General features: G+C 42.6%; 1 protein-coding gene across 1 annotated transcript in view; it reads left to right on the top strand.

The window, feature by feature from the left end:
• Positions 1-22,114, top strand: part of CALCR (calcitonin receptor) — a gene marked incomplete at its 3' end in the record, with an annotated part of 55,962 nt that extends 33,848 nt beyond the window's left edge. Inside the window, exons 7-10 of the mRNA XM_010295827.1 lie at positions 14,222-14,375; positions 19,120-19,180; positions 19,300-19,366; positions 21,896-22,114. Coding sequence (XP_010294129.1) covers positions 14,222-14,375; positions 19,120-19,180; positions 19,300-19,366; positions 21,896-22,114 — 501 coding nt within the window. The remainder of the gene's footprint in view (positions 1-14,221; positions 14,376-19,119; positions 19,181-19,299; positions 19,367-21,895) is intronic.
• Between the last annotated feature and the right edge of the window lie 3,230 nt (positions 22,115-25,344).

Below are 25,344 nucleotides of genomic sequence, written 5' to 3'. Positions count from 1 at the left end.
ATCAGCCTGTCTTCTAGTAAGATCGTTCAATTATGGCTCAACCATTTATCAGCTTCTAATTTTGTGAAAGCAATTAAACAATAGCACCTGATATGATCTGATCACATGTGTGTCTCTTAAATGTGAGCTGGTTAAGTAAGCTAATTAAAGCTCACTGGTTAAGTGAGCTGATTAATGCAGGAAATATATAGACTAAAGAAAACATCACCAGTTCCAGGGACCATCTGGAGATTAAAAAAGAGAAGAGCAGAAGAATAATTAAAAAATCACACATTTTCTTTCTCCTATGACTACATAGCATCATATGTACGTAGCCTGTGCCTGAAGTGCAATGAAAATACACTTGATATTTTAAGATAAAAAGCTGGCACATGATATCAGGCACCTAAATTGAAGCAGGATCATTACCTCAGGGTTAAGAGTGATACTTTCTGACAGCAGAAGTAAATTATCTGAAGTGCTTTAAACTAAAGCTGAGGCCACAGCAAGGACTCTTGTGCTCTAAGATTTCATTAAAAAGCTGTGTCTAGTGCCTTTGGGCTGGATCTCTATTTGGAGAAATCTTGACCCCAGTGAAGTCAATGACAAAGCTCTCAGAGGCTTTGGTAGAGCCATGTAGCCACAGGACAGGTACCGGCATGCTGAGCATCACCTGATTAAAACCCCAGCCTCTGTTGCTATGGCAACAGACAGTATAGAAATGACATAAGTGGTTACCTCTGGAGGCCGTGGAGCCCCAGAGCAGTGCAGAGGTTCATGTATGCAGTCAGCTCTCAGGTCTCGGGCCAGACTATGAAGGGAACACTGAGTGCTGAATACAGTCACAGAAATCACCCAAGCCAGTGTCCGTCTGCCGAGGTTACCGACTACAGCTGTGTTAGCAAACCTGGCCGCAGCTGGTTAGATAAGCACATGCTTTGTTGAACAAAGCCCTTGTTTTGCACTTTCTTCTTCCTTCAAACCCAATTTGCATGTCTTTGACTCAGCAGTGAACTGCTGTCTCGAGGCAAGGTACAAAACCTGGGGCCAGGAGACCTGGGGTCTCTCATTTTTGTGCTGCAGTCACGTGCGGGATGAGGGTACACTCACTGCTTGATCTTGCCTCACTTTCTAGATTTCTCTCCCTCTAAAAAAAAAATTAGAAAAAAGGAGGTGAGGTGACCTGTTAATATGTTCAAAGTCTCCCAACATTACTGGAAAGTGTATTCTGTTATTTTAGTAACATAATAAACTTGTAAATACATGTCTGGGAAAAGAAAATACACTGCCAGGGGCAAGTTTTTAACAGGTGATGAAATTACATATAGTCTCCATATAAGAATATGAAGACTTAAAGGATTTATGTTAAAAATTTACTTATTCCACCAGGTAGATTCCCATAATATTTTTATTTTATTTTAATGCTTTAACAAAGCAAATGAAGGCTTTATAGCTTGTTTTTTTCTATCCCTACTGCACCCTCTGTTTTATCAAGTTCATTTTAAGATGACTACTTCTGACTTTCTGTAGTTTCAACCTGTGCTCCTTCTGAGCTTCACAGGCTCATGTGCTTGTGGCTCATACCTTCAATATATACAGAAATACAGAAATGTGTAGAAAGAATTTCAAACAGTCAGATATCCCATATGTAATGGACATATACAGAGATGAAGCTGATGGTACTTATTCTGAAAAATAATAAACATATTTTCACCCCAATAGCTCCTGCTTTTTTTTCCTGCATAAAGAAATATCACGATAGCTTTTAAATATGCAATGTCATGGGAAAATACTTACAGTGAATAAGTATTTGTGAGGATATCAACAAATCCATACAATTTTGAAAGAAGAAAGAAGATTATGTTAAATAACAAAGAAAAAAGACAGGAGGAGCAAGAGAGGAAATTCATCCCTAACACCAAGACACCCACATTCTCCCTGTATCCAGACACAAAAGATGCGAGACAATCCAATGCAAAGCAACATTTACATGAGGAGAGGTTGTACTGCATCCTTACTCACATATAGCTTGCTGCACACAGTTAAACCCTGTGATGATCACTCTGCTCAGGTAAAATGGTAAGTCAAGCCACTTTTTCAATATATTTTAATTTACTTTTTTACCTTATTTTTTCCTGCTTTCTGGTTATATAATTTTCTCTTTCTCTCTCAGATTTATCTGGATCTGAAATGATGGAAGAGAAAGATGGGAGCTCAGGTGGCCATGCAAGAAGAAAAGCAGCAATGAAAAAGGTCCAAGGACACTTGAACAAAAAGAAGAAACAGGACACATGTATGAACACTTATTTACATATATTGAAAAATGTTATGTGATCTAATTTTTGGCATGTTGTATCTAAAGTAACAACTGCATTAATTACACTATTACTGGAACAGATTTTATAGGAGAGGATATCTACTATCACGTTAAATGAGACTGACCCACAGAGGAAGGATGATCTGTGAACAGCACATTATGTTCTCTGTTAAAAACTGTGGAAATACAAATAAAACTCTTGCTGACTAATCTTTTAATACAGTCTTGCACGTTGGGTCTGTATTTTTCATTTTTGTGTTCCACAAGATTAGTAATTTTAATACTCAGTTCTGATGGGGGTAAAGGAAGATACAGCTAATGACTGGAGGGATGGCTCTGCTGATGAGAAACTGAATAATGGCTTAGTAATTGGAAACTCATCCAGAAAAGCTTTAGGAGATCTTATTGTATTTTTATCACTTTCGTCTACTGGTAGAGATAATATCTGTTCTCTCCTTTCTCCAGGCTCTTGTCTAGTCTATTCACTTTTCACATACTAGTTTCTCCTTTACTTCTGGCATTGTATGGTGTGAAAGTTTCAATTTCAACTGCAGTTTTACGGAGTTCATAGCAAGGGCCAGTGCTCCACTGGGAGCTCCTGGGAGCCCTGTTGGGCTTTCATGCTTGGTCATGGTAAGAGTAAGGACCATCAGAGAGTAAGGACCCAGCATCCATTCAGGCATGCTCCAATCTCACTGTCAAGTCCCAGCTCTCTGCCACACAGCTTATTTAAGCCTTAATGTATAAATAATTTGTACTCCCTCTTGCATGGGTACAGCAGCAGAGCTGATAAGGGACAACCCTGATAAATCTGTGTTTTATTACAAGCACTGTGATCTCATTTTCTTAGCAAGGACAGATTGGACATGGGCTGGGCTGAGCCTGACAGTCTTTTCCACTAGCAGTATCTGTAACTCAGCTCTTGCTGAGGTGGAAAGTGCCTTGGACATGGGGTATGATACACTGAAGCCTGTCCTTGTCTCCTTGTGTAGACGTAGATATATTTCAAAGATCCTGAGTTAATTTATGACTCTAGCTGATGGTGCGGGACCAACACCACAAGCAATTCATTATCACTGAAAAGTTGCTGTCACTGTGGGCACGAGGTGGGATAACAAAGGGCACTAGGTTTATCTGTACTGCCTGAAGCCCATCTCCTGGTAGGAAGCAAGCCTTCAGGAGAAACCACTAAGCTGCTTCCCACAGAGCATTATTAGTGAGTCCATAAGAACATGAGAAAGAAAGCACAAAAGCTGGTGTCCACTAGCATTACAGTCTTTATAGCAAGACCGTGATAGTAGTAATATTAAAAAAAAATAGTATCCTCATGGACACTAGAACACTATAAATAACCTCACCATTGACTAATTCAAGTGAAAACCATGACTGTCCAAGTGTATTAGGTTTTCCTCCCTATCACTGTAAAACAGTGGAAATAAAAAGTTGCGCTGTGTGGGAAGATGAAGAGTGTATAAAGAGTAGTTGATGTGACTTATGGGGTTACGATACTGTTGACTTCCCCTGTTCTCAAAGGAATAGACAGGGAATAAGAGCCAAGAAAACAAAGGAGATTCACAGCATTTCAGGAACCAGTTAATCAGTTAATTTTAAACCAGTTAAAAATCAGTTAATTTTAGATCTTTTTGCAATATGTTGCCTTTCTCGTCTCTTACTGCTTTCACTTCCTCCTGATAAAGCCTGGCAGAGCCTGGGGGAGGTTAAAACATGTTTTTCTCAAATGAGAGGCCATAGCTGATACCAGTGAAGACAAGTGGCAAAAATGCTGCCTGTGTGACCTGTGTTTGCCTCAGTAGTCCCAGCAGTCCCCACGATGCAGCCTCCACTGCAGCAAAGCAAAGGTGGAGCTCAAAGGGGGAGGGTGCTTTGATCCTCTGAGTTGTTTCATGTATTATGTTTGGGCTAGAGCTTCAGGAGGCTCCATTCTTGTTAAATTAATTTGATTCTTTATTAATGTAGCTATTTCCAGAGTTTTCCTGCTACTTTCAAAGCATCTCCAAAGTCTTTCATCTTAGTACATCTGTTCCTCTACCCTGTTGCCACTAGATTACTTACAGGGGCCTCCACAGCTAGTTTAGCCCCAGAGAGATGACTCAAAGCTATTCAAGAGTATTGTAAGTAATCAAAGACCAGACTTCTGGCAGATAATTACTGGCTAATGCCTAATGGTCATGCCTTCTGGTCTTCTTGTGTATCTTGTATGCTAGGAGAGGATCGGTGTTTTTGTGATAGCTGTCATCATCTTGCCTAGGAGCCCTTCATCTAATGAAGGGTCCAACTAGCTGTTTAAAACATTGCTCTTCTGCTGACTCAGGTATAGGAATAAGGCTTGGGCCCAGTGTATGTTTGTGAATTTACAAATTGTGCAAATTTTGTGCATTTGCAGATTGTATTTGTGCATTGACTTCACTAGGACAAACTGGCTCTGCAAGGTTGGCCTGGAGACAATAAAATGTATTACTTGCTTTTGTGTAAGTCAAAGAGGGTCAAAGTCAGTCTCTAGTTACACCCATGCCAACCTCTGTTGAAGTCAAAGGGTTTCCACCAGTTTTGCATCTCACCACACCAGGTTCAATGATGAAAGTCTGGTATTTTTTGTTCAGCTCCAAAGTAAAGCAGGGAGCAAAAGTGCCTGTTGTGGACGAGTGAACCAAACCCTTTAATTCATCATTTACCAGCAAAGGACTGAGGCTGTGCTTCAGCCTTGTAGGTGCCCCAGAATAATTTCTGTCATCTACAAATAAATACCCATTTGTTTTCCTTTCCCTGAGCAGGTTCATGAAAGACAAGCTCATATCTCCCATCCCTCCTATTTCCCCTGTGACAGATACCTGTCTTGTCATTAGCTTTCGCCAGTGAAGCAGAGAAGAGCAGGTATTTGAGTGGCACAAGTTCTTTCCTGACATAGAAAATGCTATATCAGGACAGGAGAGTCACAAAATGCCTTTTGACACATGAACCAGTGTAGTCACTAACATCTTTCTAAGATCCATTTAAGTTTTTTTTCTTTACACAAAAAGGATGCCACTGGTAATTGGGAAATCAATCGAAAGAGAATAGGAAGGCTTGGCTCTAATGCTCAGGTTTAGAGATAAACTGTCCTAGCCAAGGATCATTTCTGAATTGGGCTACAAAGCACCATATCACACTTCTGAGGGTCATAGGTGCGGTGGCTGAGCCTGAGAGGTCCAGGCAAGCACAGTGCCTGATGTGCATGTGTCTACAGGGGGGTCACCTCAGGAGGTGACAGGGAAAGGAAATTCCTGCTCTGTTTGCCTGTGCCCTCATCCACAAGTCAGGACTGACACATGGACAGGACAGTCCCTCCTGCTGCCATTGTATATCTCTAGTATCAGCAGAATTGCACTTTTCGGAGTATTATTCTTTGCTTCCTAACAGCATTTGCTGCCTAGATTCTCCCTCACCAGTCCTGTCCAGCATTGCTAAGCCTCAGGGACAAGAAAAATGGGTCAGTACTGTGTGGGATGCACAGGGATGGGATCTCCTGCTCCCCAGGTCTGGCACCCAGGCACAGCTGGCACGGGATCACTGACAGTGTCCTGTGCCTGTGAGCAAAGGGCAGTGTTGGAGGCAGAGAATGACTGTGACTTCGGTTCAGGAACATGTCTTCACCTTCAACAGGATGAGTTTGTTTTATGCTGGTGAATCATTTGCAAATGAAGTTTCTGCCAGCAATAAGATCATGGGCAGTGCCAGGAGTGTGCTGCACCAGTTTTATGCTCATTGAAATCACTGGTTTGCACTGGTGTAGCACTGCAGTAATTCAGATATAAATCAGAATCTTCTCTTCCATCCTAGGAAACATCAAGTCTTCCCCCTTCCATGAGGTTCAATGAGATTAATGCCGACTAAGGGACATTGTCCCTTAGAACCAGCCAATATTCAAAGAATTCTCACAAATTTTCAGGCTGAAATAATATCTGCATTCATTTTAAGACAGATCTGTCAGGGTCTAAATGGCATGAAACAGAACAGTAATTCCCATCATTTTTCCCAAGGTTTTTATATTCTTGTTTATATTCTCAAAACTCTCAGAGTAATGGAAGAAACAAAGCACCATGTAATCCTGGTGGTGTCAGATTCACTGATCTGATATGGCATGCCATGCCCAGAATATGAAGTATGGATGATTAAAGGACATTCACAGCATTCATAAATGACACTTCTGCGAAGAGTATTTGTGGTTTATGCGGAACAACTGAATTTGGGCTGCAAAGAAGTCAGTCAGTCACCACCTCTGAGAAAGTTCTGAGCTTTCTCAACAACATTATTATGGTTGCTTTCTCAATGGGAAGGCACCATCAGATTAACAGCTGCCATCAGGAGCAGGGGAAAAGAGGTTTAAGAGTCTAAGAATAAGTATTTATTTTGATACAAATGTCCTCATCTTTCTTTCCTCAGTTGGTAGGCTCAGGTTTCTCAAAACTCTTGCAGCATCACAAAGGGAGGGATGATAGCTTTCATGTAGCCAGGTCCCAAGGTATTTTATGTCAAAATAACCCAGACTCTATCAGATCCTGTGGATGGTATTTCGGCAGTGTGATCCCTACATGCATCCTCTTATATAGGAGGTGGAGTGCCGTTTCCTCCAGAATTGTGATTCCAGAAAGGACTTCGTACTGCAAAATACATTGTTGTCGCGACGCTGAAGGCATCAGGTCCTGGGGCTTGTTCCCAGGGTTTCAGGCTGCATCTTTTCTGCTCAAGTGAGGAAGACTGGCACTGTCAGCCACAGCAAGGATGGAGGCCAAATATCTGGCAGAGAGGCCAAACTGCAAATTTAAATGCCTCTGTGAAAAGTCTGATTTAACCTGTCATTCTGCCTAATCATTATGCACCTGCACTATCTCTGGACCCTGAAGCAGAGGTCACAGCACCCGTGGTGGCAGTGAAAAGTGAGCACTCCCAGGACAGCTGTTTTCAAAATCGGCAAACTCTCAGCATCCCTGTCTTTCTGTCATCAGCCGCAGTTCTCCTGTCTGGCCCCAGTGGCCGTTTGCAGCCGCTGGGGTTCTTATATAAGCTTGTCATAGCAAAGCACACGCGGCCTCTATGTGCAAAATCAGTGACTCTACTCCAGATTTGCTGAAATTCATGACGTGCCCTCAGAACCACTGCTCAAGAAAGGTGTACTTATTTAACCCTCAGAACTAAGCTGTAGCGGTCCCTGAAAGGCTGTTAGTCTTTCCTGGTGTGAAGTTGTGCTTGACTGAGTTCTGATACTAATTCAATTCTCCATGCTTTACTGAGGCTTTTTATTATTTTTCCCTTTGATTTTCCTCATGACGTGGGAGAGGTTTGTAACTAGAAAGTGAAGATGACCTAAAAATGTAGTGTGGGACCTGGGTGACCATAAATTTCAATCAGTTCCGCTATCTCCTATGCATCTGAGAGACTGAAAGGTGAATGGATGATATGTCGTTAGCCCCTAAACATGCAGGCATGGAAAAATGTCAAGTAGTGACTTCTTCTGAAATGTCAGATCAACAAGTGCAAATGCTAGCAGTTGCCTTTTTGGTGGATTCTGTGCTATGCTGTGTTGACATGGCATCCCCTAATGAACTGTTCCCGCACTTTGCACACAAGGCCTCCCACATGAACACAGCATTTAAGCAGCTTAGGTTTTCATATTTCTCTGGGAATGTAGAGCAATTATGTTTAGAAACTTTGGTGTTGTAGAAGCAACTACTAAGTCAAGATAATTCAAATTAAACTTGAGGTTCCTCTCCAAGTTTTCCTTAGCGTATGTCTTTAAAAGGATCTACCTAAAATGTGAGAAATTTGAATGTGAATTGGTCGGAAAGATTTTTCAAAATCCCTCAAAAGATGGATGTTTCCAAAAGGAATTACTCTCAGAAGGGCAGTACCATAGTGTTTCCAAAACACAATATTCTCCCTCATACTGTGCTGCCACAGCTATTTTCCTCACTGAGGTTTGTCTGATTCAATGGCAATACTACCAGTGCAGGCAGCTGCGTCTGAGTCCAGGAGACCATTCTCCTCACTCACATCCGGCTAAAACAGGTCAGGTGAAGTAAATGTAGAGTGCTCCTCCCTCTCCAAGGACTGCTTCAGTCTACACATCTACACCGTGAAGTCAGACATCCAGGTGAGGTGAGATAAATGCCATCCATGCTCTTTCATTGCCCTTTGGTGACTGTTGTGCAGACCTGTATTATTCCCCATTTTCAGTCATGACCCAGCCACCCTGCTCTTCTTGAAGGTATTTAAGACCAAACAGAAGTAGCCTGAAACAGAAAATTAATAAATCAAAGGGCACCAAAGTGGTGGAGGGGAGGTGCCTGGAATAACTGAAGCTCTTACTCGTCTTCATTGGGAGTTACCTCCTGCAGCTGGGAGAAGAGGACAGCAGACCTTGTGAGCACTCTGACTCCGTTTCCAGTCCAAATGAACAGCAGGTCGAGTAGTTCCTGTACTACTTTCTTAGGCTACCCTGACTGCCCCTGTTTTCTCCTCCTCGGGGTCCCTCTGCCCTCCTCCATCGGTCAGGCTCATACTTACGATGCCTTCCTGAAAAGCTGCCTCGCTCTGGCCACCCCAGCTCAAAACCCAGGCTCGTTGGGGGTGACGAGGCTGCCTCTTGCTCAATCGCCACAGCAGCTGGGACTCAGGGATGTGCAGATGTAGCCATATTAATTCCTGTCCAGAATGCCTAATTCAGGGCTGGCTGCTTCGCTATAGCGTAGACATGGACACATACGCTGTTAAAAATAGCCTCCGTGGCTTAATTTCATATTTTGCTTTCTTGCAACACAAAACCTAGGATTCCTCTGAGCAACTGTGTACATTTTGTTCTGTAAATGGTTTTAAAGTATATTAAAACATTAATCTTAGTCCGAGCCCCTGTGTGCCAGGTTTCTGACTGGAACACAATTTAATGGATGACTCAGAGGAGATATATTGTATAATGGTATGATGTTCTGATAGCCAGTGATTTACAGCTACAATACTTAGCACGGTCTTGCTTTGGAAAGTCCTTTTATTGCTTATTTGTGTAACATATGGATACTTGGAATTTAAGAATATTTTCATAGAATAGTGTTCTAATAGCCAGAAAACAAACCAAACAAGCAAGCATGTAAGGAAGATCAGTAATCAAACTTGAAGCTACTCCTTTAAAATGCTAAGTTAAGAATGTCTGAGAATATATTGTATTGCCTTCAATCTGAATTTGAATAAAACATGTCTGGCCTCTGTGGCAAGCAGGACGAACTCTCCTCAAGGAGGGTCCTTCGCTGCCATGCACTGGGGAGGTCCACAGAGGTGAAGAGGAACCAGACTAATTAAGGTCAAATATATTTATTTCCCTTTAAACAAAGAAGTTTGTGATATAGAAGTTATAGTGATGGCCCATATAGCTGGCTTGGTTTAAAATCAATAACCTTGGTTGGCCTATTCTTAACAATTTATTTGAAATGTCAGTTGGAGGCATTTCAATAGATAGCGAGCATTGGAAAAGAGAGGTTTCATTATACACACCAGGGGCTATCCCACCCTCGCTTTCCATAGGGCAGGTTCGCCAGAGTTGGCAAGGACTGGTGTAAAACACAGACCTCCCAACTTGCCAACATGAGCCCCTGCATGCAGGAAAGCATCGCGGGAACGAGGACACACAGGAATCTGTACAACTTTCCTACGTCAACACTGAGTCAGTCCTTTTACTCTGGCTGAGTTACTAGGAATACCTGCTCAAAAACAATTAGCAGTTTATTTCACATTACATTTTGTTGTTATTGTTGAAGACAGTATTCTGGGGTTTATGTAGTCTGAGTGGTTTGGTTTGATTTGCCCTAATGGGTAGTGATGGTCATTAATGCTGCTGCTTTCTGTCCATAAACCATTAACTGATAACCAAGGAGAGCCTGAACAGAGAAATGACAAGTACAAGTGATGAAGGGCTGCTGGATCAGCCGAGGAGAGTGGCATGCCCGTTACATTACTGCACAGTTGCAGGGTCTTGCCTAGGCAGATGGACCTTTGGGACTCCTTTGGCAGGACTGGAACATTAACAGTATTTATGACACGCCAATATATCCTGCAAAGTGTCACAGACAACAGTTCTAGCTCCTTCTTGTAAAAGGAGAATAAATTACTTTATTTCTTCTCTGTGAAATGGTTCCAGCACCTTTTTGAAGCGCTTCTGTTACGTATTGCAGCTGAGGTGTTCACAAGAGTTACATGACTCTCGGCGAGATTTGGAAGAGAGGAGAATATGACTGACTGTATTCATATTGACGCCTCTTGCCCCTGAGCAGTTAGCCAGGATTGAAGGCCATTCCAGCTTGTTTTCATGAGGAAGGAAAATTAATAATAAAGGAGACTTTTTTCTCAGGTGCTCTGCTGCAGATCTGTAAAGAACTTTCCTCAGCTTTTGTGTTCATCAGTGCAGTGAGAACACGTAGCAGGAGACAGCCTTCCTTGCTCGCAGTTTCTTGTGGGTTTGTTGCCAGGCTGTATTCTGCCAAAAAAGCGTTCATTCTTGGCCATCTTCCCAGAGCCACAAAGGAGCTGCTTTCCTAGGTGGTTACCTGGCTTTGGGGGCTTTCCTGGTACCTGTGTCACGCTTTCCCTTGCTACATAGCCACCGACCTGTGCGGTGCAATGCTGTCTGTCTGCAGGCTCTCGAAAAGAGGAGCATTCGTTTATTCCTTTTTTTGGGAGACAGGCACACCAGCCTGAGCAACGGTTACTGGGCTGCACGAGAAAGGACCAGCTATTTCCTCTCATCCTGCTCTTCTCATGAATTAAAACCCACCGCTTCAGCCACCTGCACACCCACAGACTGAGCACTCATGACGTTTTACTCTCCTTCATAGTGTGAAGGTGCTGTGGTAACCCGTGGAGTCCTGGATTTGACTCTGCTGCATGTTGTACAAGGCACAACAAGGACAGAGCCTCTGCCTCAAAGAACTTGCAACAAAATGTATTTGACTTCAGCAGAAGACAAAAACCCCTAGACATGTTTTTTATCTCAAAGTTAACAGTCAGTTATCAAGCGTGGAAGTGGTGGAAGATTTGCAGTTTTATCTTAGTTGTTTCTGTAAGAATAAACACTTCATAAAACTTACTGGTTCTGCAGTTTTCCCAGCTAAGACTAATGTACACCGAGATGTTTGTTACATTTGTCATGTTTTACTTGTACCATGCATTAATCCAGTTCTCATCAGTAACAGGTTCTTCTACCTGCTCTGACCTAAGAAAAACACTCTGTTCTTATTGTAGGAAAATACTTCCACTGCATCGCTTTGCCACAGAAGAAACGTGCTGCATTTTTTGCTCTTCCAAAGCAAAGACTGTTTTTTTGCTGTAGTTTGATTAGTATGAATTTAACATAATTCATCTCAATGCTTTGTTGTGCTTAAACTCTTTATGCTAACTTTTTCAAATTGAGTCTCAAATTAATGTGATACGGATCTAAGTACTAACCAGACCCATCCTTCATGCTTTGCCAATGGTATTCTTCTTTAACTTGCTGCACGGGAAGTGATTGAATTCCTCAAAAGAGCCATGAGCTGTCTGCATGGCCATTACTCTAAAAGATTCTGTTTTCATTTCTAAAGCCACAAGTGATAGTTCACATGGAGGGTACAGGAAAGAAAGAAATGTTGAGGAAATGCAGTAAATGAAGTTTAGATCTGTCGTTCTCAGGCAGTTGTGCTTTCCATCTGTGCATTTCTTTGAGCTGCAGATAAAAGTCCAGCAAAGACTGACTCAGTTCAAATGGAAGGCATGTTCGGCCAGACTCTGCTCAGAGGGTGGATGAACGGTGCAAACAGCTGGCAAGGAGAATCAAGGATACTCTGTAGTCATCTCCCTTTCGGTTTGGTGATGTGAAGCGGTGAAAGTATTAAGTTAAAAGGACAGGTTTGAGAATGTACCATGGATTTTGTTGCAGAACTCACCAGCCGTGCGCTGCTCCCCTCCAGCTGCTGGGCTGCAGCACGAGAGCGTTCCCAGAGCCCCGGTGGCTGGATGGAAATCTGGCGTGACTTCGGCGCTGGCGGGAGCAGCACCAGCCCGCATGCGGCATGCAGGCACCCCAGTCACTCCCGCTGGAGCCACCGGGGGAACGATGCCTCGAGCTCTTGGGTCAACACCCTGCCCTGCAGCTCCTCCGAGATCCCCGCAGGGGAGCGTGGGGCTGGCTCAGCCCCAACCTGGGACATGGTGGATTTTATCCAACCTGTCTGGAAAACTGCTGTGGTGGCTCAGAATATTTGCTGACTTTGTAGATGCCGGGGTAACCGGCTGATGTCAGGGAGGGTGCCACCTGAATGGGTGTGCAGCCCTTGGGAAGCACCTGTCAGTCAAGGCAGCACTTCTGGGGTGGGTGATCGATAAGGGGAGAATGGAAAAAGGCCAGCCGCCAGCTGGGAGGCTGCATCGAGCACGGGTGAGGAACAAGGCAAGAAACGTATTGACCCAGACCTGTGAAAAACAGTCCAAGGATGATTTAAGAACCTCAGTGAACACATTTGCCAAGAGAAAAAGGAGCAAATACTTCTTTTTTTTTTAACCTTTTCAAACCACTGTGCAACCCTTTTTCAGCATACTTTGTAAGAACTGTTCAGATGCGGTGTGGAAAAAAGTTGTGACTGCCTGCTCTGCCCTGTGCGGTGAGCAGTATCAATAACCTAAATGAACTAAATGAGCTAATGTTCGGGCGATTTCTTTGGGAATGTTTCTCAGCAGCAGAAGGTGGTGCACTGGATGGCTAACAAGCTCTTCTGGTCTAGAGGGACAGTCTGAGTCCCCCAGATGGATGCAGAATGTGCAGTCTGCTGAACTGCCAAAATGTCCCTTTAAAGACACAAGTACATCCTAAAGACATCTCTTACAGCCCAGGTAGTGAGCTGGAAAACTTCTGCAGAAGTTAAGGGGAAGGAGTATTTTCCTGTGGCCGCAGATGGCAACTGTCACTTTGCCATTGCTGCTGTGACCTCGGATTTCCGAGGAGTATGTGCTGCTCCCGCAGGAGCAATGGGTCTCTGCTGGCATACCAACACACTCCCTCCCACTCCTCTTTGTCCTCCCGCGTGCTGGTGGCATGGAAGCTCATGGACCTCATTGCCCTCTCTGAGGAGGTGGATGGACATGAGATCCTCTCAGAAGAGGAACAGCATTGTCTCACACCAGCTGGCTCTCTGGTGGTGGACAGGACACGCTTTCCTCCATTGTCTGCCTACCACTTCCCAGCATCTCAAAGCCACAGTCTCCTGTCAAGGTCTACATCTGCAACCTCATCTGAACCACAGGCAGAAGCCACTTCCCAACTTCACTGGCCCCACTGAGTTTTGTTATTTGGAAAAATAAAGCAAAGCTGTCTTCTCGCAAAGAGACGAATCCAGTATCCCTGGTACCCTACCAAAAAATCCCCACTGCCAACAGCACTTGCCCTTCCCGAAGGAGTCAGTTCAGACCTGGGTGCAGTTTAAAGAATGAGTGACTCCAGCTCAGATGGGAGAGCTCAACAAACCTTAGAAAAGTTTGATCAAAATTAAAAGAAATCACCCAAACTGGAGTTCTTAAGTTACTGTCGTCTTCACAGCCTTTCCTGTATGTCTAAAGCAAGTTGCTTGTTTCAGCTCTAAAAACCAGCAGATTGTGAAAGGGATTTTTGTTATGTGGTACTTTTTGGAGTGCAGATATCATACATTTTTTCTATTTTGTGAGAGCTGTTTGTTCCATTCCTCTCATTTATAAAAGTTTAAAATCCCTGTCACTGATAGGTGCTGAACAAACCCTGAAAGAGCTGGGGATTTTGGTTCCACTTTGCTTTCTTACAGCCTAGCAGTACATTCATCTTTGGCTGCTTAAATGCAAAATGCTTGTCAAGTGTGTGACATTATCTCATTTGTCTAACAGGTGAGCTGCAAAGTGCTGCAATTCTTTCACCAGTACATGTTGGGCTGCAACTACTTCTGGATGCTCTGTGAAGGCATTTATCTTCACACGTTGATTGTGGTGGCAGTGTTTGCTGAAGAGCAGCGTTTGCACTGGTATTACCTCTTGGGCTGGGGTATGTATGTTAAAATTTGTAGCAAGATGGTCAATTCTTTCAGCTGTTTGAATTCTTCTAGCACTTATACACCTGAATTGTGTTTATACCACTAGATCATAGCTTAAGATTGAGTTCTTGGGTCCTAAATTTGAGTGCATTTATTTAGATGGGCTTAGAGACTTACAGAAATCAGCAGAGTCAGTCCATTATGTGCTGCATCTTGCGATTTGCTGAAAGAAATGCTTGAGTTTTGTTAAGCAAAGTTTTGGGAGGGAAATAGATTTCTATCCAAGCACATTTCTCATCTGAACAAAAATTGTCTATTTTTGTCACTTTATAAGAAAAATTATTAATCTGTGACAGTGCCTATAAAAGTGTATTTATTCTGGAATGAAAAGGAGGAGAATCAGTATCTATGTCTCCCAAAGTGAGAAAACACAGCACGTAGAAAGAATTTCCCTGGAACTGAATCCAGTATCAGACATACTTTGGCAGATGTTGTTTTAAAGGAGAAGATACAATTTTACCCACACAGGAGTAGATAATTGCTCTGCTCTCAGGGCTGAAATAAATACAACCAATATGTCACAGTGGAGTGCAGTCTCTTTCACATTTAAATCACTATTGTAAATCCATTCCATATCAGTGTTGACATAAAATAATTATTAAGAGCTTTTTCCCAGATTGGGAACCATGAATCTCTGGCCTCATTACAGTTTCTGGTGAGCCACTCCCCATATTTTGAAACCACTGATGCAGCTAAGCAGTGAATGATGGACCTTTATCTGCGCTTAGGGATGTTCAGTTGCATTCACCTCTTGCAGTCCCAGTCTGAAGCAGACAGAATTTACTCTATATTTTTCATCCACTTTGGAGATGTTATACTTGTTCAAGATTATTTCATTTACAGCAGGAAAATAAAAAATAGTCCTACTGCTTAAACAGAGAAAAATTAGGAATTACATAGATCAGAGAAAAATTACCCAGTTCTGAATGTTTTGAAGAACTTTAGAACTCTGACTTCAACTACTAGTTAGGCACCCAATACAGGTCCTAAATAGGCAGTAACAGCAAAGTGGAAAGTTGTTCTTCCTCTATTTGGGTTTTCATTTAATAGCCTAGTAACTTACTTTCCTCTTATGTTCTAAGACTTAGTGCTCTCTGGATACCTACATTAGATATGTAGAAAATTAGCATGATTTTCTAGTTTATATGGACTGTAGTGCCAGGTAACAGTTTCCAGGCATGTAAGGACTCTTCTTCTTTTTTTTTTTTTTTTTTTTTTTTTTTTTTGTAAATGAGAATGCCATCATGCACTCTCTTATCAGAATGGCATCTTTTTTGAGAGTGCTCAGGGACCTGTCATGCTCTTGGAATTAAAAGTGGAACATCATCAGCTCCTAAATGAAGGCAACCTTCCCAAAGAACCCCAAATTAAATCAAGGTTTCTGGACTATCTGTCAATCCAAATAGCTGAGCCCTCTTGGAGCAAGCAATGTGCTATCACAAAGTTCTCATAATTCAGAATATTTGAATATACAAAGTCTTGTGAGGCTCTGCTTTTGAAATGGCAGCCCCATGTGAAGAGTCATTTTAAACATTTCCTTGCCATTTTCATGACTTGCAGCATAAGCCTTCACAAAATAATGTCATTCCATATCCAAGTATGCAGGAGGAAAATGGTCATAAACATATTTTTTTCCAGTGACATTCAATTTAGACAGTGCAATTTAATGCAACTGGGACAGCTAGCCTGCAGTGAAAGCTTATGAGCTAGCTGTAATATTACAGAGAAGAGCAGTAGCATCATGGTGGGTAATTCAGTGAAGTTATATGATGAGATACCCATCAGTATCTGCAGCACTGTCAAAAAAATAAACAGGGTGGTGGCTGTGGTAATAGGATGATGGTATCTTGAGAATTAAAATGTTAATAAGAATGGACAAAACTCTTTGACTATGAAGACTGCAGCCTTTTTAAGGAAACTAGATGAATACTTCCACAAAAAAAGTAATCGCTAGCATCTCCTAACTAAGCTAGAAATCATTAATAGCAAAATGTTCTAATTAGGACTATTTGGCCACCTCTTAAGTTTGCATAAATCAGGGTAATTCCACTGATTCCAGAAGCAGTAGTCTAACTTTAAACACCCGGCTGTGTTAATCAATGGAGATACATTTCTCCAAAGGGCAATGCAGAGCAAGCAGAGCAGGTTGTGCTCTGAATTACAATTCAAAAGATCAAGGTAAATGTACAACACAAGATGAATGTACTCATTATTCATTGTTATAACTAAACCCTATGCAAGAAGATCTAGATTATTTTATTTGGAAAAATCACTAATGGCATTTGTAAAATAGCTTTATAAGAAAAATAAAAATCTGAGCAAATATAAAACACTTTTGCAAAAGGTTTGAGATGATTGAATGGAATCTGACATGGACAGATGTACTTCAAGGCTGATGCCTTCAGGTGACCCCTTCTCTGGGCATTGCTGCTGGGAATGTCATTTCTCATTTGTTATTGTTTCACTGGGTCAGGAAATCGCCCTTATGCAGGGCAAGAAAACAGTATCAAACACGGGCATCCAGCTACAGTCCACTCTGTCTAGCTGCTTCAGGCAGCTCCATCCACATAAAACTGAAAAGGGAATCATTTATTTGGACAGTGCTGAAACAGGTTGCTTTCCAAATTCAACTGGAAATACAATTAAGCATAATTGCCGGTTTGTGCCATAAAGGACCTGGCATGACCTAAAGGGATATATCACACTTTTTCCTGGGATGGCTGGGGTGAGACCTTTTCTACGTTGCTCACTGCTCACCACGTGTAGGTGGGACCCCTGCAGTGATACATGTTGTGCCACCAAAGACCCAACAGGCCTTCTTGTTGCTCCACTTCTCATTGCCTCTCTGCCTTTTGGCCCTTTACAAAGGAAGAACAACATCTAGCCCTACGGACCAGCCTGCAGCTGGAAATTTGAGCTGTAGATGGTCATGAGCTTCTTACCCTATAAATGACTAATGAAAACTTTCCGTCGCGTTCTTAAGATTTGCTTGTGATTTTTTTGTGCCAAATATTCGAGGCTAATGCATTTAGCAGAAGAAAAAAGGTCCCTTGGCATCATTTGGAGTGCTCTAGTTGCAATACTCTGGGCCAGAGCTTTCAGATGAAGACATTTTGCTATTGCAGAAAGGCCCCTTAAAAATTGCACTTCAATCTGTCTGTCAACGAAAGTGTCCCAGACTTGCTCCATTTCCAACTCAAAAGGATTTTCTCAAGCTGTCAATCCCATAAGCTTACCCTGAGGTTGGAAGCTACTTTCTTTTTGTTGTTCAACCATGCACCATCACCCAAAAAGGGCATTCTGCACCCAGAGGCCAAGTCATCATTTTCTAACAATATATAAAGGAGAAGGCAATCCAGTTTGTTCTCCCACAGCTGCATTGTCCTCCCAAGGTAAACTGCAGTAAGAACTTCTTCTGGCAGTAAAGATACCTGGAGACATCAGAGTGTCCTATCTGCATACTTTTTTGACCTTATTGTCAATCTAGCATTGGCTGGCACGTGCTCTGAGGTAAGACTTCCCCAGATTTTGGCTAAGGATTCTCTGTCTCTTCTAAAAGTGTGTATGAAATTACCAACACCCAAAGAATCAAGGAGCCATGTCCTTCCCTCTGTGACTAATCACGGTGCCAGCAGGACATTTTCACACATTTTTATTTATAATTATAGAATATCCAAAGCTCAGAAGAAATGTGCATGGTTTATAGGGAACAGGCAGCAGTAATACCAAAGGTGTCCACAAAGCTCTCTGCACAGGACAGACGAGGCAGCAGATCATTGCCCCGCCGGCCAGCTGTCTGCATGTGCCGGGTTGTACAAACTGGGGTCAGTATCTTAGCGCAAAATCCCAAATTCCAGGTTTCTAGCCTATTGGAGAGGGACACAACGTACAAGCAAGCTGAAGGAAGATGGACAGGAATGGACCAGATTATCACTCTTAATGTCAGGCTGGAAATAAGAGTTTGAGGCTTCCAGTTTGTTAAGCACGGCATGTTCCCGAGCCTTTGGCCTGGTGCAGATTTGCTCCCTGTCAGAGCAGCGGCCTCCCCTGAGGCTTCACAGCTAAAGCAGGAAATGTGGATTTATGGTACCCACAGCTCCGCTCCCTGCTGAGGCAAACCTGCATGGGGTGGGCTTGGCTGCATAGGGGCTGGGAACCTGCATAAGATATCCCAAAGCCCCCATCCCCCAAAAACCTCCTGCCTCCAAACATTTTCTCTTGCCATGGGCTCCAAAAGAGCAAGTCCTTGCTCTGTTGTTTATTGCCTCATAACCTGGCATGCGAGTTAATGTGCTTCTCTCCTGCTCAGCAGTGATTTACATGGTTTTAACAAGTGTCCCTGGATTCCCAAGGCAATACTCCACTGAGAACGGGCTGATCCCTTCCTCCTTCCCACGCCGCCTGCTCACACACCTCCCTGCACAAGCTGCAGCAGCGCAGGGGAGCCTGGCAGCAGCTTTTTCTCGCCCCAGCAGAGCATGACCTGTGGGCTTGCTTGTCTTTTGGCCTGCCTTTAACGTTATTCCCATTCGCTTCTCACCGCCGAGGTAACGCTGGGGCCCCGAGTGCAATGGGATTCAATTCCCTGGAAGCTGTGATTTCACGTACATGTGTCTTGTGGACAAGAGGCTTATTAGTGTCTGTGACACGTGAAATTCAAGCTGAAAAAATGATCTATAACTTTAATCATTTCAGGGTTCCCTTTAGTGCCAGCATCTATTCATGCTGTAGCAAGAGCCAAATACTTCAATGACAAGTGAGTAACATGTCTGTTTTTGAAGGAATTTATCATTATTTAACTGTGTAACAGTTAAATATGTGTAACACATTTTATTTGAGTTAATAATAAATTTTAATGGTGTATTTCCCCTCCAGCTGCTGGATGAGTGTTGACACATACTTGCTCTATATTGTTCATGGACCTGTAATGGCAGCTTTATTGGTAAGAATATTACTCGCTATCAACTGTTTCATAATTACTTTAGAAATGCTGCTAACCTGTATAGAATAGAAGTTTCTGTACTTTAAGTGTTCTGGTGAAAACTCAGCTAGATGTTTTCTCTACTCAGTGTTAAGAGGAAGGTTCTCAATACTTTTCAAAAACAAGTTCTGAAAAAGAATCAGATCTTGAGGCAAACAGAATCACCAACTGCTTTTGGAAATCCAGGGCAGTCATTCTCGCCTAGCGTAACTTGTTTGTGACAAATGTACTACATTTATGTGTCATCAGTGAGGCATCTAGCTATGCCTTAGCTGGGGTGAGCGGAGTGCAGGTCATTCAGCATGAGTTTTACTGGTCACTGAACTGGTACGGCCCAAAGGCAGGGAGCTAAACTAGTGCAGGGTAGGGACTGGACTGAGCTGAGTAGGAGGACAAGATTCAGAGTGCAGCTGGGCAATGGGTACGCATATAGCATGTTGTATTCCAGTGGTGTTGTTTGGCATGGTAATGCTGACCTTCCTGAAAGGTGCAGAAAGGGTGTATTCAACCCAAGCCTCAAGCTCACCTCAGTCTGTCACCCAAGATGCACTTTTAGCTTTTGAGCTGCCTCTTGCTTGCAAACATCTGCATGGACATACCTGCAGTAATTACCCTGGAGATCAAACAGTAGAGCGGTGAATGCTGGGAACATCTTTGAATACCTTTGAATAAAGAAACAACCCTCCATCTAAAACCTGAAAATATTTCTACCCTTTCTCGAGAAGCAGTCTTGCACATCAGCATTGTGAAGAAGCCCATTCCTCCCTGCCATATAGACAGTCTGCTGTTCCCATAAAAACACATCTGTTGTGGGTTCACTGGATCAGTCTTGATTGCTTCTGCTGTTGTAATGCCAGCTAACTTCTAGGAGAGGCCATTCCGCCTTTATTTTTATTGCCATGCTCCAAGTCTGTACATCTTAGCCACACAGAAAAGGGAGGGACTGTTTTTTTATGGAAAAAGAACAATCCTTAACTGCTTCCAAAATAAGGCATTATAACTTCTGGCTTGTGCTTATGCCATTTCCGATCTTATTTTTCTTGTGAAGATGTCAGTGTCTACAGAATGTCCTACATGATTTGCTACAAAAATCTCATAGTGACAGACTGATTCAGAAAGAGCTGAGGATTTTCACCTTTGTAAAGTCTTTTTTCCACTTTTCACAGTTACTTCCAGAAATTCTAAAAGTGAAGGTTAAGCAGAGTGAGTGAAGTCAGAAGAGGATGGCAAATCATGTTTAGATTTAATGTTGAATGGGACCTCAGAAGTCATTTACTATTCCTTTCTTCCAGTAGGGCATAAATGTAAAACAGTTGAAAGGTCTCTCAGTAGTTAGGAAGTGATGAAATGCTTTACTAAAGCTTACTGATTCATGCTCTATTGTTCTGAAAGATTCAACTGAAATTTCTCGCATATCTGTGGAATTTGGGCTACTAAAATATCTAAGTTATGCAATTTGCATACTTCTGTTTAAAAATAATCTGAAAGAAATGTCTATTGAAGTTCCGAAGCATAGTGGCCCGATATTACTGTAACAGACTGGAAAAGAGTGATCTGGGTACACTGGAGAGAGAGAAGGCCTAGGGTGTCCACAGGGAGCCCACTGGGCTTGGATCTGCCCTCCCTGTTCCTCCGCCAGCCCTCAGCACATCCAGCAAGGAGCTCTCTGGGAAGCCAGGGTCAAGAACAGGTTTCCGTATGCTGAGCACCTACAGTTGGAATCAGATTTCCAGAAATGACTGAGGAGATGAGATGCTGAGCTACTCAGTATAGCTGACCATATGGGTTGGGGCCAAAACTTTCTTAAGCTGTCTGCCATTTCTGCCCCGAGCCAGCACATGTTCACTTTTACCTGTGGGACATGTACCACGGGGTCCATGCAGACTGGTGGAAGCAAAGGGTAGCCTAGGTTTTTCTCAAGAGCAGCCTTGCCCCCTGCTCATACACAAGCCTGAAGTATTGGCCCATGTAAGCTGGAGCACATTCCTCAGAGAAACTGTGTGCCCCTATAGGTCCCAGATGCCCAGGGACATGTTGGAGTTTGTCTGACCAGGCTGCAGACATCCTCAGTGCAGACTGAAGCAAGATACCTAGGTGACCTTCAGACTCGGAAGAGAGACATGGTTACTCCTTGGGGACAATGCGTCCACCCCATTCAAACTTTAGGCATAAAAATGAGATTAATTGTTCCCTGGAAATCCTACATTTTCCCATATCCCTGTCAAAACAGCCAGTGCTTCCTAGAACTGATCCTTGAATGTCTGAAACATTCATTCAGGCTTCCTAAGGAAAGCATGTAGAGCAGCTTAACATCTCTTTTCTGAAGACATTCAAGGTGCTTTCCAAGCCCTGACTCCCAAGGAGCTGCCCGCTATGAGCTACGATAAAGCTAGAAAGTTATATTTTACTGCCATTTATGTGTTCTGTATGTTTATTTTGAATGTCTGTTTAATTTGAATGCTTTCGCCTATAATGGCTTTGCTTTTGCAGGTCAATTTTTTCTTTTTGCTTAACATCGTCCGAGTTTTGGTGACAAAGCTAAGAGATACCCACCGTGCTGAGTCCAACATGTATATGAAAGCTGTCAGAGCCACTTTAATCCTGGTGCCCTTACTAGGAATTCAGTTTGTTATTATTCCCTGGAGACCAGAAAACCGCCTTGCTGGAGAAATATATGATTACATCATGCATATATTAATGCATTACCAGGTACGTTATATAGTAGCAACTTCAGCTTAGGTGAGGTGCTTGCTATTAAGTTATTTTGCCAGAGATGCTGTTGCCAGTTGTTTTGCCCTGAAAATGAGCATGACTGTGGTTTTGCAGTTCTTTTCCAACCGTTTTCACCTTATTGGGTTATCTGCCTCGGCATGAGTAGCATCGCTGCATAAAGAACATCCACAAGATAGGGGAAACAATTAAAAATGTAGAAAAATTATCGGATTGCGTCATTTCTTAGCTGAGGAGAGAAAGCTGAGATCACAGAGGGATTTTATGTTCAAAGCACTATTTCTGTGGAAGTGCTCATATTTACTGGTGCTGTGAGGTTAATATTAAAATTAGCTGTGTGTGCAAACTGTTGTGCAGAGGGAATGCCCACACACAAGAAAAAACTGGGACAATGAGGCTTCATTTAGGAGTTAAAATTCCATTCTTAGGCAGTTTAAATTAAAATATAACGTTGACGTTTTGATTTCATAAATGCTTTGAAATTACAGCATTATTCAGTAACTCTGGTCTGCTTTCTTTTAAAAAGAAAACAAAACAAACCTAAATGACTTTAAATGCTTTGTTATCTGGCTTACTGACTGTAATATATCCAGTCCTATATTGACTAGGAAAGGGAACTTTCTAATGCATTTTTGAGTAGAAGTCAACATGGGTGAGTACAGGATGAGAAACACTTCTTGTTTCCCTTCATACAGAATATAAATGCAGAAATTCTTTTCATGTTGTAGTAAGAAAAAAGCTTAAAAAAATATTGGTGGTGTTTTTTTAACTTAAATGAAGTGGTAAATAACACTACCAAAATCTATGCATCCTGTCATCTTAGGTTATATTTTCTGCTTATCACCTTTATGCCTTCAAAACTGTGGGTGTACCTGTTACTGCATGCATAGAATAACTGGAGTTATAGGTTTATTTTTGCAGTGTATACCATCTGCTTAAAAGGAATGAGAGTCTGTTGCTTCTGTTGTCACCTGTATTGTCATTTCTTCAGTCTCAAGGGCTATAAAGGAGTATCTCCAAATAAGTTTTGTGGTAACAAGTTGCTTACAGTTTTAGTGAGTTGCGATAAGATAGATTGTCACAATAATAATCTTAATTCTTAAAACATCTTTCAAATCTTCTAAGGTTATCAGAGAATTACAAAAAGAGTGTTAATTATCTTAAAAAACAATCCTAATTATGATCATTATGCAATAGAAAGTCACTAAACCAAGGTTTCACAATGAAACCAGAAACAAAACCAAAGTATCGTGAAACTGTTCTACCGATGGATGGAAACACGTGAGCGAGGGATTCCAAGGAGGCAAAGCTTCATCTCCAATGGGTTCCTTCTGGGACAACCCAGTCACTGGGAGTGGATGTCTTTCCACGACTTATTGACCCCGATTGGTCCCTGGCTCTACATTTTGTTTTGTTTCAGCAGCGGGAACGGGTGTGGGCACACGGTGGGGGCTGCTGGTGCCCCACTGCTGCTGTGCCCAGAGAGGCATGGCAAGTGGTGACAGCCCACCCAGAGCTGTCCCCCAGACAGGGCAGCAATACAGACCTCACAGAAGAGCTCTTGACACCTCCGCAATATAATCCCAGTGTGCTTCCCATCAGCGGGTAAAATTTGGCTTTTCAGGGGGGCTGTGTGGTTGTCCTCTTAACTGCAGCTGGCAGTGACGCTCCCTTTTCTGCTTAGGGCAGATTTTTAATTGTATTCTAAAATAAGCTTTCTTAATCCTTTCCCAATAATTTCTTGTATGCATATTTAAGACAGCCAGCTATATAATCACTCCTCTGGTGCTCGTTTTCTTCTAGGACCAATTATGTAATTAGCAGGTACTGTATTAGCTTGTGTAACGGCTGTATTTCCCCACTAGCTATTATGCTCTCATAAACCACAGTGCAGCCTGCTTCTCCGTAAACTGGCAGCAGTCTATTAGTCTTTGCATCTTGTGGCATGTCAATCATATACAAGCAGGCATCGTGGGTGCAATTCTGATTTTTTTTTTTTTTAATAGAACACATTCTCCATTTCTGCACTGGTTAGACAATATATTTTTTATGCCTTTTCTAGAACAGAGAGTTTTTCAACAGCACATCACTGCTTTTCATGAACAGAATGGTTTGATATATTAGCTACGTCACATACACAGAAATGGTGCAAACAAGACTGCAGCCTACTGTGAAAATCAGATGATTGAAGATGATGAATGAGAAGGAATTTGCTCCCACAAGAAATTGTGTAATGGTATTTCTTTCAGAGAATGGTTCTCCCATTTGAAAAACAGCATGTGGAGATGTTATGTGCAAGGTTTCCTCTACTGAAGTCACTTTTGAATTGTAGAAGCCAGTCTGGTTTTGAATTGTCCTGCCCTTTTTGCAGTATTATCATCAGTGATCACCATTTTAAGCAGAAGCATTTTGTTTAATATAGGTATATAAGCGGTTCACAAGCTCTGTATACTTACCTCCTCTGCATCAAATTGAGTATGTTTCACCATACAGACCTGATTCTTGACGGATCTGTAGAGTAGATGTGTAAACGACAAAAAAACATTGAAGACTGGCTTTTGTGCTGCAAATACTAATGCATGTACTTCTGTAAAGTAAAAGTAGAGATTAGTATCTCCCCTCACCATCACCAGTATCAGTTCTTCAATCTCCACACTGTGCTGAAATGAAGATTGCACCAGCCAAAAGAAAGATATTTCAACCCTTAAGTGGAATAACTTACGCACGTAGGTGCATTGCTGAACATGCAGTTAGCTTATTCAGCAAGGATCCTAAAGTAGGCACCACAAAGCAAACAGTTTTGCTCCAAGAACAGCCAGTGAGTTGCAGGTTTTCCCAGATTTTCCCAGAGGAAAATTTCCCAGATTTTCCTAGAGGACTTAACTTTCAACAGCCTGTTAGATGATGCTGAAAGCACATGGAAGGCGCAGTCTTCCTCAGGATGTGGAACAGTACGGTACAGAATGCGCTGGCTCTTACACCCCTCTGGCACGAAAACACATCTGCCACTGAAAAGCCTGAAAAGTCCTGTCGTGCCGCCCGGGGAAGACGGAAGGGCACGGCTGGGCGACGAGGCTGCCTCCGGCGAAGCAGCGAGGCGGCAGCAGCCCTCTTCCCTGCCGCGGGTCTCCGTGCCGGGAGGGGGCGGGAGGGATGTGGCTTCCGCCTCCAACCCTGGCGGGGCCGTCGGCACCTCTGCTGGCCCTGGG

This window comes from Phaethon lepturus, unplaced genomic scaffold (genome assembly GCF_000687285.1).
Source record: "Phaethon lepturus isolate BGI_N335 unplaced genomic scaffold, ASM68728v1 scaffold12091, whole genome shotgun sequence".
Lineage (NCBI taxonomy): Eukaryota > Metazoa > Chordata > Aves > Phaethontiformes > Phaethontidae > Phaethon > Phaethon lepturus.
Note: the sequence above shows the minus strand (reverse complement) of the source record. Positions and strands in the feature narration are given on the sequence as shown.